A 19,764-nucleotide genomic window follows, 5' to 3' on the forward strand; every position below is an offset into this window, starting at 1 on the left:
GCAGCTGTGTCTCTCTTTTTGTTCCGTTTGTTTTCACTATAAGAAGTTTGCACTCCTACTAGCTACAGTACAGTAATTGAGCTCTCAGCCTGCAGGAAAAGTTGTGAGGCACAGACCCCCAAGCTCTCTGCCCGACTCCGCTGGTCACTCTTTATCTTAAATATAGGACTTTTTGAATCAGAAGAGCACTCCACAAGGTTAATTTACAATAAAATATAAACAATATACCCGCGTTTTTTATAAATGCATGATTTTGACCAAGAGAGGGAGAAAAGATGTGAAACAAGTCGCGCATCCAGACCGGTATGTGTTGCCGTCTCTTCCAGCATGGCATGCACTTAGCTTTCAATAAATAAGGATGTGTTTTTAAATTGTCTCAGGTCACACGTAGTCATGTTGGAATAATTTTCCAGGACAATACGTGATATTCCATGCCATTTTACTTTTTCTCCCATTTTCCAGGTGTTTTCCAGCACTGGAAAACTGGTCAACTGTTTTCTAGGCTTTCCAGGACAGGTGAGAACCCTGGATAGGATACACCTTGGACAGGTGAACAGTCTATCACAGGGCTAACATATAGACAAACAACCGTTCACACTCACACCTTTGGGCAATTAAGGTCTTAAACTAACTTATGGAGCAAGTCTTTGAACTGGGGGAGGAAGCAAGAGTACTTAGAGGATCACACTTAGATCCCATGCACAGGGAGAACATGCAAACAACACAGTAAGGCTCCTGTCGGGATTTGAACCAGGAACTTTTATTCTGTGAGGCGACAGGGCTAACAACTGCACCACCATGAAGCCCTTAAACAGTATATTATCTCATTAATTTCTAGTTTTGGTTATTAATTCACCTTAAGGCTTGTACAAGGTTGAGATCTGCAAACTCATGAAGCTCCACAAACGCCTGGAGGACCTTGATGTTGAAGTCATCCCTGAAAGAGAAATGGGGCTCTGTGTCAAATATGTTTGTGTATTTACACCGTTTCTTTTTGAACAGGAAAAAGAGACACTAAACATTCTGAAATGTATTATTGTGGAAATGAGTGACAGAGTCATGTTTTTGGGGTCAAGGTTAAATTGCAGCCATGTTACAGCATCAGCTTCAGAAAGAAATTCACTGTGTTGGCAGAGCCAGGCAGCATGAAAACCTCTGTTGTTTTGTCATATCCCTTTGATTTCCCCTCGATAAGAACCACATGTGTGCTCGGTTATTTCACTGTCATGGTCTCCTGTCGCTGCTTTGCTCCATAAATCCAGACCAGCAATTTCCTGGGGCTTTATGCCCTCGTCTGAGCGTGTGTGGTGCAGATCTGACACAGAGATTGGAGAAGAAGGGAGCAGAAGGAAAACTGGAGAGCTCACCGTTCCCCTAAGTAGTCCCCTATGACTGTTTTGTTGAGCCCTTCGCCTTTGTAGAGGAACTGAGCAATGTCCTCAGGGGTGTTCTGGAGAAGATCGTTCTCCAAAAGAAACTGGATCCCCTGTTTGAGGAAAAAAAGAGACACATAGGATTCTGTTACCTGTTGCTGTCAGTTTCAATAAACCTGAAGGATGATTTCAGTCAAGGAGCACAATCCAATCGTAAGAGTTTTATTCAGCTGTGTGAGTGTTATCAGGGCTGACAAGGGATCAGTTTAGGGCTAAGCCTGACCTTTTTAGGGTCCATGTTGAACTTCTTCCTCCCCATGGCGATCTGTTTGTTTCTTTGCGTTGTTTTGCTGCAATTAAACAATAAAACAACACAGAAATCAAGTGACAGTTAGAGATGGGGTGTTGTTTCAAGGCTGTGTTTGTTCTGTGAGTCAGTTTGTGTTGGGTTCATCCAGGACGTAGCATGACTCTGTTTATTTTCAGTCTGACAACTATAGACTGAGCATACATTGAGGTTAAACTCAAAAAACACTGCTGCATGTTGTGTAGTATCACCTGTAGTTTGCATGAGTGCACCGAGTCTCTTTGGTTTAACACATCCTGCAGCCATTTGGAATATTTCTTCTTTTTAATGTCACTCTCCTTCAAAACACATTTTGCATTCGCCCCACAGGGAAATCTCCACCTTTATGTCTGTTCACACTCCCTATGCTTCCTGTGCGCCCAAAATAGCCCAAGCCCCCTTGCCAGCTGCACCTGCGACCGACACACACACACACACACACACACACACACACACACACACACACACACACACACACACACACACACACACACACACACACACACACACACACACACACACACACACACACTCACTCACTCACTCACTCACTCACTCAACGCACATACACAAACAAAGCCTGACACAGCCTCCTCACTCCACCTCATAAACCAATCAATGAAAGCGTCTGAATACAGACTGTTGGGCTAATGTTTAGTCAAGGGACCGTCACTCCTCAAACAAAGGGGGATTAACACACACACACACACCACACACACACACACACACACACACACACACACACACACACACACACACACATCGCCAGGATGACAGGTGTGTGGCTCAAGGCAACAGTAGCTACATGGGCGAGTGGATCTGAAGAGCAGAGAAGTCGAAGGAAAACATGAACTAGTCACACAAAAAGTCAAGTGGATTGATCAATTCCAACTTTTACATATCTCTCAAGGCGTGTTTCTCATTTCCCTTAGATATGGAAATAGAAAGTTTTAAATGATATAACCATCACTACCCACATACTCCCACACCTCCTTTATGTTTAACAATGCATCCATTGGAGTCCCATACCAAGGTCAATAGTCATTGATCTATCAATGACTATTGACCTTGGTATGGGACTCCAATGGAGATTGTGTGATCATTTCTAGAGGTTTCCAGATGGCTGTGGTTAAAAAAAAAAGATATATTATATTATTATATATTATATCATTATATATTATATTACTTATATTATTTCATATCATATCATATCATATTATATTATATTATATTATATTATATTATATACGAAATGAAATAAAAAATGTTTGATTGGGTAATGGTCTTTACATTGACATAATTTGTTTTAGTGCTGTTATACTGGTAGCATGTTCACTTCATGACAGCTGCAGGTGATGGCTTCGGCTCATACCGTCAGGGTATACCATAGACTGTATAAAATATGGACGTAGTATCCGTGACGTCACCCATCTGTTTCTGAAGAGCTGTTTTGAAGCCAATCGGCAGAGGCAGCCATATTGCTTCTGTCGAGCCAGTGTGACGTAAAGAGGCGGGCTTTGAGCCTCCTAGCCAACAGCTGCAGTGTTCCCACAGTCAGCTGTGCCTCTCATTGGAAGACTAGTAATCTCAATATCTTCGAAATCACTGCGTTAGAAAAAAATTCACCCCCCTCACAGTGAGAGGACATCGAGAAATGAGCTATTTAGACTACACTCGTCTTTTGTACCAGGCTGTAAATATGTTTATTTCTGCTGTAAAGATCGTCTTTTTCCCATTCATGTGTATGTGACTTCCGGTACTTCGGGTGCCAGCCTCAATCCTCGATGAACTGCAGCTTTTAACACTTCCGCATTGACTCATATTTTTAGACCGGAGGTTGCCGCTTGGGGTATACACACACTCAGGCTGTGATGTGGCTTTATGGGGGCAGGGCTTTGAACACTTATGATATTACTCTTCGGGGGGCGTCGGAACTTCTATACTACAGGCTGCAAACCAATCTCGCACAGACTTCCATTTTTCCTTTATTGCTGTCAAACTGATGTTCATTTACCATCCAGTCTACACCCAGTTGTTCTGTTGTGGTTTTCTGTCCCTGAACCTGGGCAATGTAACATCATATATATGTTTATAGTTGCTAACCAACTCACACAGTCTTTCTTAAAAAAGTTTTGCCATTTAAAAGTATTCTTCCTCTTTGTATTTTGTTGGTTTGGCTTTAACTTTTGTCCCCCACTATTCCCGGTGGCTTCCTGAAAATGCCCATTAATACAGAAACAATGAATGCAGAGTACCGACACAAGGCTCTGTCTATATCCATATGTTTGTTGGATGTAGAACATGATTGAGACTGTAGCCTTAATAAAACCGAAACGAATGACTTATAACAGAATTTTTTCTTCTCATACAGCTGTCAGGAATAAAGAAACGAGGGATCTAGTAAAATTTAGGAAAATGTACAGACAATAGCTCACCCATTCATTCTGTAATCAATCAGATAATAAAAGCTCTAAAACCATCAGTCAAAATCTAGATCTCACCTCTCTCCCACACAGGTTAGCTGCTCGATCTCAGTCATCACCTCTGCAATCTCAAACTTCAGCCGCTGCAGAGAAGAAGACAGAAAAACAAAACTTTTTTTTTTTTAGCTCAAAGTTAAAGATAAATGCTGTTTAGGTGCCTTAGTTGGAATTTATATACAATCTAACAGTGAAGGAGATGCTTAAGAATGGGAGTCCCTTACAGTGCCAGTTCACACTTATAATTTAAGAGCATGTCAGGGGTTGTGAGTTTGAAGATACATACAGATTATACGATATGGCAACAGCAATTCAAACATCACACAAACAATAGTCCTATTCATGTTCAATGCCAGTCTGTAACATGGTTCAGCATTGCATCAGATGAGCCTTCAAGTCACATTTGAACCCTTCTAATCATTTTTGCAACTGGAAAAATTAAAAACATATTTTTTCCTGCCGTCACTCACTTCAATATCATCCAGAAGCTCTTTTTTCCTGCGCCGTATGTTCGACAGCTCATCTCTTTCCTCCAAAGACAAGTCCTCAGGTACTGCAAAAAACACAGAGAGAGGAGAAAATGAAAGAGCATGTGTGTGTGTGAGCGAACAAGAGAGGGAGGGGCAGAGTTATGAGGATGGATTAAGTTAATTCACCTTCCAACCAGCCAGTCAGAGTCACAGGGATTAAGTCTGACAGTGCATACCTCTTCAATGAATCCAGCCTGAACACATTACTCATGACCTACATTACTATGCAAACAGACAAGCGGCAAAATACTCTCAGATATCATACGATACGTTCCAAGACCGATAATACATCTTGATTTACACAAAATTCCTTCATTTTTTCATCATATAATTAAAGTCTTTGTTTTCATAACATTTCTACCCAGAGGCAGATTCTATTACCTACTTATCCAATACATAAAAATAATGTACTAAATACGCAAGCAAACACATTAGAATAAATAAGAGCTTTTGCTGGACGTTTTCAAAAACAGGTGGTAGCATAGTAGTGAGTTTCAGCTCATTTATCTGGCTTATGGCTTAACAATCTCTTCACAGTTTCAGGTCACTCTTGCAGCTTTCCTCCTTCGCCTTGTGTTTTCTGGCAGCTTTCTGTTCTGACTTAATCTTGTCTGATGAGTGAAAGTCACAAAGGACAAAAAAGAACCAAGTGCCTTTTCTGTGAATGGAGTGCAGTTTTCCTCAGTAACTTTATTGTGAGAAAATAAAGACAATCAAAAAAAACATATGTAAGGAGGGTTTCTGTGGATGTTTAAAAGTCTTAAATTACATTTTTAGAAATTAAAGTCATAATTGACTGCATTAAATTGTATTTTTACTCATGAGAGGTCCACTGTCTAGTCAACATTTTTGTGGAAATGCTTGTTCGTTTACGTGGCAAATTCGCAGCATATACAGCATATACAGCATATACAGCATATACATAAACATTAACAGTAGTATTCATGGCAACAGTTACTACAGCATTTCTGGTGACATTTTACGGAGGAATTACAGTGTAATAACGGTGGTAATTACAGCAGCATTTACAGTTGCATGTACAGCAGCATTTATGGCAGTGATGATGGCATCCACTGCAGGATTTTACGGAAACATTCATGACAGCATTTACAAGAGCAGCTATGCTGATATTTATGGCAGCATTAAGCTTAATTTTTCAGCAAGATTTACAGCAGCATTTGTGACAGCATTTATGGCAGCATAAAGCGCGTTTTTGAACTAGGTATAAAAGTGTTCTATCTGTGGTGAATGCCAGTAAATAGTAATACCTGTAGGAAAATGGTATTAATTTTTCTTTGTTTAGGTCTTAAACAGCTGAAAAAGTCTTATATTTGATTTCAAAAACTCTACAATGGGAAGGGACAGTACTTCATACCTATGATAACATACATAATACTCCTTTCCTTGCTCCTATATGGTAATCTTTCTTGGTGAAACATTATATATCAATGTTCTGGGCAAAAGTCTAGTGAACTATACATTATACAAATACATTGACCTGAATAGCTGATCAATGTGCAGCAGCCAGAAGAACATGTGTTGCATTTGCAGATAGTGCTAAAACAAAGTGGCTTTGTGATGGCAAAGCAAAGCACTGAAGATTTTCTAAACATAATGTACACTTCCACCAACATTAATGCCTGGGTTGGAGTTTCTTAAAGTTAGCTATACTACATGTTAAAACCATAGACTGTATTTACGGACGTAGTATCCATGACATCACCTATCTGTTTCTGAAGCGCTGTTTTGAAGCCAATTGTCGGCGGGAACCGTATTGGATATGCTGAAGTCAACTTAACTGCTGTTGAGCTAGTGTGAGGTAAAGAGGAGGGATTTTAACTTCCTAGCAAACAGCTACAGTGTTCCTGCCTGTTAATCAAGTCAGCTGTGCCTCTCATAAAGGAAAACTCGTAATCTTGATATCTTCGAAATTGCTGCACTAGAAAAAATTCACCCCCCGTACAGTGTGGGCCGATCGAGAAGTGAGCTATCCAGACTGTTTTTTTGGTACCAGCCTGTAAACATTTTTATTTTTGCTGTAAAGATTGGCTTTTTTGAATTTGTGTGTATGTGCTGTCTGATACTTCCGGAGCCAGCCTCAAGCTGACACATTGGCTTCAATTCTTGCAGCCAGAGCTTGCTACTTGGGTAAAACCAGCCACCCTCGATTGATAGCCTGTTCCTTATTACAGGGGCTGAGCTGGCAGGGATCCTCAGTGGTTAATACACTATCTATTTAGTACCTTATACAACCCCACTTCAAAAAAACTGAACTACCCCTTTAAACTGAAATGGAGATTTTTGATTAGACAAAAACACATTTGAGGAGGAAGTTTCCCATGAGAACTTTCTTCAAACTGAATGAAAACCACAGAAACTTCCCTGTTAAAAAGCAGATCACTGCCATAAATAACATCCTGTGTGTTTGACACACACAACGGACCGCTGAGCATCTGCCGAGGCCATCCCCCTTAAATATTGGCTCTGATCATCAACTCTCGTAAGACCCTCATTTGGTATAATTAACACTGCAGAGAGAGTGCGGCTCATCACGCAGCATGCATGTTTTACTACACGAGCACACAAACACTGCGCACACAGGTGGATACACACTTTCTACACCATGCATGCAGAGTTTACACTTCAAACACATTATATCTATTTTATTCTACACTGTGGGTCCCCCCAGAGCCACCTACTTATACTTCATTTAACCGTGCCACATCAACTTCTACCCCCAGATACCTTGGAGGACCCCCCCCCCCCCCCCCCCCCCACACACACACACACACACACACACACACACACACACACACACACACACACACACACACACACACACACACATATCAGAAAACTGCAATCCAGCAGAGAGTGGGCTGACGGGAAGTAGGTCATTTTCACATGGAGCTATACCAGATTGTGCTTCTCCTACGCTGTTTCTCTCTCTCCCTCACGCACATACACACATGCACACACACTCCCCCTCTATCTCTCTTCGTCCGCCTCCGCCACACTGCTTGAAGTGGGGGTGAGCACAGAGTCAAATCCCCCAACTGAATCATAGCGCTAAGCAGCTTTGCAGTTCCGACGTTCTCTCTTCCCGTTGTTTCCCCCTCTGACTGTAAATAATGGAGAGAAAAGTTACCTTTTTTTTTCCTCCCCTTTTTATCTATCGTCTCCATCTCCCTCTCACGCACTTTCTCTCAATCCTTCCCTCTCTACTGTCCTGCTCTGTGAGACAAAGTCACAGAAGCAGCATGGACCATTAGTCTATTACGTTTTGAGGGCTTGGAGCTCATGTTATCACAGGCGAGCAGCCAGTCAAGAGTGCAGGGAACCAGATGGGTGTAGATGGCTTTTTAGCTGTGTGATCAGTCCCACTCACAAAAACATACACTGGCACACACAGCATCTACTACTTCTTCCACACAATAAAAAAACAAAGAAGAAAAAGAAGAAGAAGAGACTTGAAAGGAGAAAACAAATGTTTTGGTCATCATAGAAAGGTAAAACTGGGTTAGATTCTAATTGTGTAAAAAAAAACCTGCACACAAATAAATGATGGCTTGGACTTAATATGTCAGAATATTAAAGCTCCTGTGAGGAACATTTGGTTTTTGTTGGTCTTGGCACTTCCTGTGAACAAAAGAATACCATTTCTCACTTTAGTATAGTAATAATCTCATCCTGCCTTCTTTACATAGTCAAACATATTACTCAACATGGATCTTTGTGGTAGAAAGTGTAAATAAAGGCTGTTTCAGTAACGTGTTGTTCATGGCACAACATGTGACACCTACCCAGCTGTTTCAGTATCTGATTAAACTTAAATACAACCACTTAATGTGTAAAGTGGACAGGGATGTGGACATAAGCCTACAAAGAGGACCAAAGGCCGGTGCTAGCTCTGCTAATGTTAGACACACTCTGCAAACCACTTTGACATCATTTACCTGCAGACTCTGATATTCTGTGTTCAGCCATGTTAGATACATCATACTGAATTTTGAGTGTTTTCCTCCCCTAAGTTAAGTCATATTTTAAATTTCCATTTATTCGACCAGGAAATAAGCTGCTTCAGAACATCTGTAGTCAGGATTTACCCGAACAGATCAGACAGTTGTAATAGATGCAAACAGTCTCCTGCTAACTATAAATTTATATCTTCCTGTTGTGCCCACAACTGTCGGAGTTTTGGACTGAAATCTTTGAGACACTTAGCAAAGTCTCAGGCCGTACGGTGGACCTTGAGCCCCCTGCTGCCCTCTTTGGAATCTCACAAAATATGCCTAAACCCATCCAAAAAATCATTGCATTCTCCACCTTACTTGCTCGTAGGCGTATTCTCCTTAAGTGGACTCACCCCTACTCATAATGTATGGATCCAAGAGATACTGCGTTGCATTACATTAGAAAAGATTAGGTACTCCTTAAGGTTCTTTAAATACATTTTACCAGCAATGACAGCCCTTCTTAGATTATATTGACTCGCTGTCTATTTACGCAGAAACGGACAGCTAACTGAGCACATTCGTCCCTTTCCCTTCACTTTGTTTTATTTTATTGATGTAGCTTTAACACTTTATTTAATTACCTTTCACCCCCCCCCCCCTTTTTTTTTAATCTATATTTTTTCCATTTATTGAAAAACACAATTTATATATGTCACTGTTATGTCTTTGCACTTTACCTCTGCCTCTGAAGCTTGGAGTGACTTCCACAATGCACTAGCTTGTTTTCAAGTAATAATCGACTATTTCTGTGTGATCTTGTTTTCTCTAATGTATTTACATGATATTGATCTTTTGTATTTCTTTTGTTTGTCTACCCCTTATTAATTTCGGTATGAACGTGAGGTGTGTGTCTGTATAATGTGATCAGTGTTCTGGGATGGGTGGGATCTCAAGGGTGTTTCTGTTAATGTGTCTTATAACATTATCCACAGAACTCTATTCCAACTGTTCCGTGTCACAAAACCTACTTTGTATTCGTCTGTGCATAAAAAACAATAAAGAAACTTTGGAATAGAACATCTGTAGTCGCTTTAAAGGAAGCAACTTTTGGTGGAAACTAAGCCTAAAGGGACCAGCTTTCCATAGGTTTGGGGAGGTAAAATGGAATTGGCAGGAGAGCTTGGGTTGTCTGATTCTTAACATTAATGTTTCTAGCTGCCATGATTTTTTATGATACAGTTTATGAAGCAATGACCAAAGTTCTCAGAGTAGTATTTGGTTTAGGCTTGTTGTCTGATTGGTCCAGTAAATTTTCCCTTCTGATCATTTTATGACTAGATAGATGATGATATTTAGGTTTTTTAATAATTGGATTAAGGCCCTGCAGTCAGCCTCTGACAGATTGCCAGAGACATGTTCCAGGGACTAATATGTTTGCAGGGGACTGTATGTCTGATTTTATAAGTTTAAGTATTTTTGTCTCACGCTATAGGACAGCAGAGATCTTACAATAGACTGCACACAAACCTACTTTGCAGATTCTGGAGGGTGATAATGGCAAACCAACGAGTGTAACCAAGATGTTAGTCAAGCTGCTCATTTAGAACAAGTTTTTTCCCCTCTTTCTATGCAACATGAGCTTGCAAACCCCTCCACAGTGGAGCTTCTGACGTGTTTAAGTGGATAAAACTACATAGAAACCGTCAAAAAAAGTTTTTCTGTATGAAAGAGACACGCACACACAAAAGGATGTTCTCAATGCCAGACAGAAGAGATTGAAGAAGAATAAAGAGTTATGTAGGAACAGACACAAGCCCACTAGAGATCTTCATACTCTCTGCCTCCGATCGCTCCCTCTCCTTGGCTTCAGTTGAGCAGCCTCATAAAGCAGTAATTGTGAAGCAAAGAGACCCTGCAGGCAGCCTACGTCTGTAATGCGCAAAAAAGTCCTCATTCCTCCTACTCAGGCTGAAAGAGCTTGCCTCGACCGGAGAAAAGGACGGATTGTCTGAGAAGGCAAAATCTGTTTTGGGTAACAATTCCCCTGCTGTGTGTGTTTTGATGCAAGTGGAAATCTGATATCATTATGATGACAACTACTATTGTACAGCCAAGACTGGACTCCTCATGCATAATACATGAAAGTCCAGAATATGTGTGTTTATTCCTATAGGGAGCAGCCGCACTGATAGAATAATCCATATTAGGTTATATACAAACACGCCATGCTTAACCCCAGGCACAGCCACATAGATTACCAATGCAACACCACTCTGCCTTTCCTTATTAAGACTTTGGGGGTTGCCATTTCAGAAACAATCAATACATCATCATAATAGTTCAAACTTGCATGCTTAGGCTTTTCTCCTCCAGCAGTCTTCAGCCATGCATGGATGAATGACTGCCATTGTGCCTAAGTTTTCTCAGACAGACACTAATTATTTTAAAGGAAAGGTCGCAGAGTTCGTAGTTTCCCTTTTGAATCTCACTTGAATCATTTCTAGATCTCTTCTCCTCTGATCAGACATAACCTGCCGGGTCAACACCTACGACTGTTTGGGCAAAAGGTCAGTTAAGTTAGAAAGAAAGTCCCTCCAGATCAATGTGCAGCAAAGGCAGTGGTATAACATTTACTGAGTGTATGGTGAGAGTCTGTCGCTCAAGTGAGAAAGATTGGTCTAAGATTAACCACAATACATCCAATACTGGATCACAAAGCTTTTTGACGCAGAGGTATGCACTTATCCATCTTTCAAGTAAGACAGGGTAGTATTTGACAATGTTTGCCAGGGGATCATTTTTATATTACAGGATAGAAGGCAGCACGCCAATAAACTCACAGATGTGGAGCGCAACTTTCAACAAGTCAAACCCTTCAACTTTGAAAACAATAACCAAATAACTTTCTCTAACAATATATGCAAAGTTGAGAGATTGTTTGACGGCACTGTGAACAAATATGAGACACTATTCTTCTTTTTAATAGCATTGAAATGAGGTTGCAGAAATGGGACTGAAATCTAGAGTATCCAAATGTGGCTCTCAGTTTGCTGGTCATTGCCAGATATGGTCATGGCTGGTGCATGCTTTAATTAAATAGAATTAGTAAAATCTCATGACCATTTTAACTGTATCTGATGACATCCTCTGCATGCTGTGGACAGTCCAAGATCACATGCTAATTATTCATACCACTGATAACAGAGGATTTGTTTCATGCTGCAGGATATCATCTTGATGACGTTTGAGTTGGCGTGACTGATCACTGTTTCTGCGACTGCAGATAATCATAACTATTGACATTTGTTTTAAGCACGGTGTCAGTCACAGACCTGAAAGTCCTGATCTGTGCACCAGTCTTCAGACCCCAATCAGCTGAACAAGGTCTTGAATAAAACATTATGTCCTGTTTCTCATTGGAGTCCAAGTCCAGACAGGAGGACTTCAGTCCTGAGACAGTTCTAGAGATACTGTGAAGATTGTGATCTGATGCATGAGGCTGACGCACTTTTATTGGCAGACCACAAAGTCAAAGGACTAAACGCCTTTGACAGTCCCCTTTCCTGTATCCTTTGTATCAAGGGCAAAGGGAAAGGATGGTTTTGCATACTGATACCACGGTTGTACTGTGTGATGGTTGCAAAAGAGTCATCTGAGACCATGATGTGTGACTGTCAACATGCGATCAAGGCTGTTTTTGTCTCTTCTGTTTTTGAAAAAATATTAATTTAGCATCTAAAGGCAGTTTAAGCAGCGTCATGAAACCCGATCTTGTGATGCTTTCTCTGATATGCAGAGTTTTAAGAGTCAGCTGTCTAATTACTGCATCCATAGCTGTGCAGACACTGTAGTTTCACATGTGGTAACCCACACTACATATTCAATCAGCTTGTCTTCACTACCAAAATGTACCAGACTTCTACACAGACACTGACACTAACCTTATCTCATCTTACAAATAAAGAAGTCTGATTCTACCAAGGTGACTGATTTAAAAAGCTGGCAGAAAAAGCAGAAGAAATTTAAACTCTGGTATTATTTGAATAAGCTCACAACAGTGTAAAGTGAGTCTTAAGCCAGCAGCTCCATTGGAAATTCAGTTGCAGAACAGCTCAAGCAAGCCAAACAGTTTGGAAAAGCCAGATATCCATCTGACCGTCCATCTCACAGCCAGACTCTTAAAAGTTTGAGCATTTGTTCTGCTGACACAGCGCCAACAAACTGAGAGAAACTACAATCAGGTTTAATTTATACACTGGTTAACCAGATTATGAGCTAGTGTATGTAAATGAGTCATGTAGCCAAACCAAAAAAGAGTAAATACAACATGAATCATCTTTAGCATCAGAGCAGGCCAGAATGTTATCACACAGTTATTAGGTGTAACTAGGGTTGCAAAGGGATGGAACATTTCCATGGGAAGTTAAGCTGGGGAATTTTGGAAATATTCCAAATTGGAAACTTTCTATGGGAATTTATGGGAATTGAGAGTAATTTAATGGAAAGGTATCATATCCAAGTATAAATATGTTTTGTTATAAGCAGACATCCATCCAAAATAATACAATTAAAACAAATGTATTTGTAAGTAGAACTTTATCAAGTGTTAAATATTTTATTGAACAATAAAAAAATTTAATTGAAGAACAAAAACATGAATGTTGAGTTAAATATTACTCATCCCCGTGACCCAACCCATTCAAAAGTCCCATTCAAAATGTTAAATGAAAAGAGCCCCTCTCCCTCCAAAAAAGTCCCATTCAACATGCAAATAAAAAAGCATCTTCTTTCATGAAATCTGGTTGATTTAGTCAGGATTGTGCTAAAATATATTTTCCCCAACTATATATAAGTTCCCTGTTAAGAGCTAACCTTCAATTTAGTAAATTCCTGTTAATTTCCATAATTTCCTGTTAATTCCCATGGAAAGTTCCCAGCTTTGAAAATTCTTGGAATTTTGCAACCCTAATCCAATGTCTTCGATAACCTCTCTGTCATTCTTGTTGTACCCAAAATGCAACACTGCTGACTTCACTCATTTCTCCGGAGGATACAAAACCCCGCTGCTTAGTCCCTTTATCATCGTCAAGCTAATGTAGCGTAGCCTCCATGTCTCTTGGTGCACCCCCATAGACTGTATAAAATATGGACGTAGTATCCGTGACGTCACCCATCTGTTCCTGAGAGCTGTTTTGAAGCAACTCGACGGCAGCAGCCATATTGGAAATGCGGAGGCAGAGTGTGACGTAGTGTGAGCCTCCTAGCCAATAGCTATGTGTTCCCGGCCGGGAGTCACGTCAGTCATGTCCTTATTTGGGTAAAACTCGTAATCTTAATATCTTCTGAAGCGTCACGTTAGAAAAAAACTCACCCCCCGTACAGTGTGTGCTGATAGAGAGATTAGCTTCATAGGGTCAAGCCGTTTTTTGAACCAGGCTGTAAACATGTTTATTAATGCTGCAAAGATTGTCTTTTTCCCATTCATGTCAATGTGGTATCCGGTGTTTCTGCAGCCAGCCTCAAGTGGATATTCGATGTATTGCAGTTTATAGCACTTCCGCATTGGCTTCATCGTTTGAGACCGGAGGTTGCCGCTTGTGCACCACAGGTGTCACTTTGCTTTTGTTCCATGCAGGTTGCGGCAAACATAATGTACCGGCCCCCTTTTCGAGAGTGACAACAAAAACACTGGCTGTGATCCAGGTTTCGAAGCACCCTTAGATTACTGGCACTAAGTTTCAGGGTAAATATTTTGTAGGGGATGCCGAGGACAAAGTATCAACCCCATGAATAGAACAGAACAGGAAACAGATTTGTGTAAGCATTACTACAAAAGAACTAACACAAAGTACGCACATGGTACAACAACTATGTCATGAAACTAAGCCAAACTATGTGTGGCACTTATGCTGACAACAATAATTAAAGCAGACTTCAACATAAACAACAACTACAACATAAAAGCAGTTAAAAGAGGAGCAACTTTAGTGTTAAATCAATACTTTAAAAACACACCCATTGAAACTTTAAAGACAATTTTCCTCAGTCATGGACGTGGATTTATCATGTTTTTTTTTCAAAAAGGATGGTTTCATTTCAATATCAATGCTGTTATCTAGTGTAACCACTATAGTCCCTTTAATTATAGAAAATGAAAGTGACATTCTCACACAGAAATGCAAAAGTTTTACTCTCTCATTCACAAACAAGATGTCTTATCTATTTGTGTTTTAAATACTTATGGGGTTGTCTTTTTCCAGAGTGACGCTGTTGCTGGAAATGATGACAGAAAACCAGCAGCAAACAGAGCCGGTGAAACTATTCCTGATTTTCAGCAGTGAAACAATAGATGGGATGTGTGAGGAGATTAGGACCTCTGGGCTGGTCTCTGTGTAACAATAGCAACCCAGTAAACACAACAAGGAGGGCAGAGAGCGTTCCCACTGCCGGGCTGATCAAGAGTTAGTTAAACAAGTTCACTCAAGCCAACACTAGACTGTACTGTATAAGTCTGTGCAACAAGGCTGAATTAGGAGTGATGCAAGAAAGCTGGGTCAGTGTGTCAGAGACCGTGATGCGCTGAAGGGCTTATGTTCACTTCAGCACACTGCAATCTCCATACAACTTTGCTGCAGGTGAAAATAAGACTCAAACATATGCTTCAACATAAGACAAAACTACTTTTGTGATTCTAAAACACATACCACATCGCCTCTTCCTCTCTCCAGCTCCCATGATGACAGACATGCCATCAGCTGAGTCGTTCTGGTCTCTGCAATGGTCAGCGCCGCAAGTGTCAGAGCTCTTTCCGGCTGCTTTTAGCACCTTTTTTTCCCCCGCTAAAAGCTGCAGTTGTGGCTGGCAGGTGTGCAGCTAGTAATGCTTTCCCCCCCTTAGCATTACTCCTACCCACAGCTCTCAAGTATGCTCACACAAAGACAAAACACACACACTGACAGCCTCTTTGACAGTTCTTGTCACTTGAGAGATAACGGCAGAGCTTTGGAAATAGCCAACATTCCTCCTACTGCAACCGCCCAGTCTGGTCTATCCAGCTCTCTACACACCTGTAGTCTCTTGCTATGCAGAGCTCCATGTGCTCCTTTCTACATTTCATCTGAAGGACATACTACACAAACATCAGACCTCTTCATAAAGAAATCAAACTGCCAAAAGCTGCATCATCGTTTTTTAAAGGAAAATAATAAGAGTGATGAATTGGCTTTATGATGGTGAAGCAGTCACTTCTTTCCAAAGTGTGCAGGTTATTGTTCATTTTCAAGCTGCAACCTGAATGGTTGGAGAATGAAACCAAAATGAAAGTGCAATAAATGGTAGTTCCTCTTCTGACCACTAGAGGATGACTCCAAAAGTGAGTCAATCCCAAGCAGCAACCTCCGGTCTAAAAATATGAGTCCAATGCGGATCAATGCAGTTCATCGAGGATCCGCTTGAGGCTGGCTCTGGAAGTACCGGAAACCACGTACACACCAAATCAAAGTAGCCGATCTTTACAGCAGAAATAAACATGTTTACAGCCTGATACAAAAGACGAGTGTAGTCTGGATAGCTCATTTCTCGATCGGCTCACACTGTACGGGGGGTGAATTTTTTTCTAACGTGGCAATTTTGAAGATATTGAGATTACGAGTCTTCCAATGAGAGGCACAGCTGACCTGGCCATATTTTATACAGTCTATGGTCAATCCCCATAAGGACCTAACTTTAAAGCAGAATTAAACATGTTTAAAGTCTGTTACAAAAAAGATAAATCTCTCTACACGTGCATGCTCATGCTTAGGTCAGCATGCAAACAAGCTAACAATGACAGTGCAAACAAGCTGACGTTTAGCAGCTTTACCTTGTTCCTAATCTGATCCACTTTGTCAGTGCAGTGTCAAACTCCAGAGAAGGCTCAGTCATGACTTTCTAGATGAATGTAGAGAATAGACATAAGACTTTAAAAAGTCATGGTTGTATTTTAGTAATGAGCTGGCCTGCCAGCAGAATCTCTTTCGACTGTTTGTTCGCTCTAAAGAAATGATTTTTTCAAAGTCTGCAGCAGTCACTCGCTGTCAGCTCTCGTCTCAGAAGAGACATCCACAACACCCCTTTATGAAAATTAGATTACAACAAAAAAATCAGAGCTTACATCAAACACAACACAGCCGTTTGATTCTTCAAAGCCTCAAACACCCTCTAACACAATCCCTTGAAGCAAGACAGTGTCTTCACAGAACTCACTAGTCACAGTCACTTATTTATGAACAAGTGTGTTTGCCTAATTTCACTCCAAAAGAAATGCTTCCTCTTCCCTTTGGATTCAAAAGCAGCCTCTGGTTGGTTTATTTTTGAGCCATGTTGGGTCACGATCCTTTGACAAATTAGTCAAGTGGTTTAGCAGCAGGATCTCTCATTTTTATCTTTGCTCAATTACATGCAAAGATGTTTCAGTATGATCAATATTCTTACTGCATGTGTTATTTCCTCACACTGGATTACTCTTACTACATGCATTTTACTGCAGCTGATGTCAACACAGTTTTGCATGTTTTAGAACTGATAAAGGATCAGGCCATCTGTCTGTCTACCATCTGTCGCCAGCAGAAACAGAGACATTTCTTTATCTTATCCTTCAGTCTGCATCCTGCTCAAACTTCTCCTTTTTTTTCCAGAAAAGAGCAAAGAAATATGACCTGAAGATGTCGATCTTGACAGGAGGCATTTACACCAATCAGCACAATCGATACGGATTGTTTCAGACAGACCTTACTGCTTCTTTGTTTTGTCTCTGATCGTATTTATGTAATGTTCTTAATTATCTCACACTGTCTAGACTAAATATTTCTTAATTGACCAAGGATTCAGTCTTGCATGTGTGAGGTCAAACTAAGCCCTAAAGAATGTTCTGTGCGCTGGGTGGGTAAAGTCAGATTTGTTGGAAGGACAGCAAAACATCCCTATTGCTTTAATAATCACAGCACTCACACAATGTCACCTTTCTCTTCCAGCATGCACGACTGATCACAGGACAGCCTGATCACCCAGCGCAGGGTACAACTACATAAAATCCTTCCGACAGACCTCATGCTGGATCATGAGCCAGAGAAAGTCACAAGTAACTTTTAGTTATTATTTATAACACTGGTTCCCAAGCTGGTGACAGGACGAGCCAATGGTGTGAAGTATAAATCTTACCAGCAGTAAAACAATTTAAAAAATAGAGGGGTAAAGCAGGAAATGGTGTTCATTCTGTCATTCTTTGGTGTTGTAAATGGCAGTAACGCCCCGGGGGAAGCAACTTTTGTTTAATTGCTCTGTTCAAACCTGGGAGAAGAGGTAGTAAGTGAGCTCTGCATTGTTTTGAAAGGTCTCAAAAGCCAGATTCACACATGCAACAAACTCTTGAAATCCCTTTGAAATGCTGAACTGAGTGGTCAATGCTGAGGTATTTACAAAGGACTTGATGTCCTGCATTTAAAAGTATTCTGCACCTGATGCCTGTTCTTGTAAGCTCAGATTTATTGGCTTGTCGCAAGTATATTACCCTGACCAGAGGATTTTACCTACAAGAGTAATCCCAATATGAACTTCAAACTGACTGTGAACAGGTTTATTATAAACTGAAATGATGCACTTCTGCTTTTGCTCCTCGTAGCGTTACTTATGAATGAGCTGCAACCACGACCAGAACTCGATATTAGAACACAGATGTTTTACAAGTGCTGTACTAATATGACACTTGGATGGACTAAATTAGGTCTAGCAAAAAGGAAAAAAAAGTTGAATAGGGGGAATTGTTATTCATAAATCCATGTCAGAGGCCAATAGATTATTTTCCGCACAAACCATGATCGTACCTTTAACTTTTTTAAGTGCCACAATAAAACCTGGCTGTTCTAATCTAGTCTAGCAGTATATCAGGGAGCGGGGCTTTGCAAACCGTCAGTTATGTTGAATTCTATGAGTAGCTTTTTTACGGTAAAGAGTCAAATATTAATCACTTGTTTGGGTTGTAGCCTCAATATATTCAATATACCACACAAGTCCTAGAAACCGATAGCAGGGTCTCTGCTGGGACTGCTGCTCTCACTCAGGATGTGACTGCAGTGTCTCATCAGCGTGTATGGAGGCCAGAACTTTCGTGATAGAGAAACTGCAGCACAGACTGTTTATGTTAGGTTTTGGCCTGAAATTTGGACAAGAGTTAAGCAGAGTTACTCGATAAACAAAGAGAGAGAGGAGAAAAGATGTAGAGACGATCCGGCTGACTCTGCCTCTGCTTTAGTGATTCCAACACAGCCGGAAGCTGAAGAGGCGTATAAGGAGGAGGAGGAGAGGAAAGGAGTTCATAACAGAGTTAAAATCTCAGCCAGGGTTTCTTTATTGCACTAAATATGTGGGTGGTTCAGGTCAGCCCATGAATCTTTTCATGGTTCTGAGTAAAGGGGTTTTCCAGATTAAGAGCTTCTGCAAACAGGAGCCTTTTTCCAAAATCTCACAAGTTGAGCACTGACTCGGGGTAAACATCACTTTGGATTTCTGAATCATTGCTGCGGCAGAAAAGACTCTTTTATTCCAACACAAGTTGATGAAAGTCTTCAAAGGATGATCTTTTAACAGGGTAAGAGTAAACAGGGGAAACAAGAATGTACTTGTCATATTCATTTAACCCTGTTTACCATCAACTGTGCCTATGGCAAAATTCTCATTGCCCATGGTGAGGATTTCAAGCACTCTGAAACCAAGTCGAGTCAAAGTCCCTCAACCCCTTAACACTCTGATTAAGGAGAGATTCTAAATTTTATAAAACATGGACATAGTCTCAGTGACATCGCCCACTTGTTCCTGAAGAGATGTTTTGAAGGCAAAAGATGACAGTGGCTACACAGGAAATGCTAAATCAACCTAACTTTTAGTCAATCTAGACACAGGTAAATAGGTGCAGCAAAAGCAGGCTTTTAGTAGCTACATACTGTAACACCAATCTATCAGTCAACTCAGCCACGACACTAATAATGCAAATCTAAGCATCTCTTAGTCTTAATGTCTTAAATCCATGAGTTATAAGAAATCATC

The 19,764-nt window shown here is 40.6% G+C and overlaps 1 protein-coding gene across 1 annotated transcript in view; it reads right to left on the bottom strand.

The window, feature by feature from the left end:
• The window catches only part of LOC117832846 (cytohesin-3-like), a 47,586-nt gene that overhangs the window by 13,487 nt on the left and 14,335 nt on the right, over positions 1-19,764 (bottom strand). The window contains exons 2-6 of the mRNA XM_034712144.1: positions 4,670-4,752; positions 4,221-4,285; positions 1,657-1,723; positions 1,368-1,486; positions 857-937 (exon numbers count right to left, since the gene is read on the bottom strand). Coding sequence (XP_034568035.1) covers positions 857-937; positions 1,368-1,486; positions 1,657-1,723; positions 4,221-4,285; positions 4,670-4,752 — 415 coding nt within the window. The remainder of the gene's footprint in view (positions 1-856; positions 938-1,367; positions 1,487-1,656; positions 1,724-4,220; positions 4,286-4,669; positions 4,753-19,764) is intronic.

This window comes from Notolabrus celidotus, chromosome 20 (genome assembly GCF_009762535.1).
Source record: "Notolabrus celidotus isolate fNotCel1 chromosome 20, fNotCel1.pri, whole genome shotgun sequence".
In the NCBI taxonomy this organism is placed as follows: domain Eukaryota; kingdom Metazoa; phylum Chordata; class Actinopteri; order Labriformes; family Labridae; genus Notolabrus; species Notolabrus celidotus.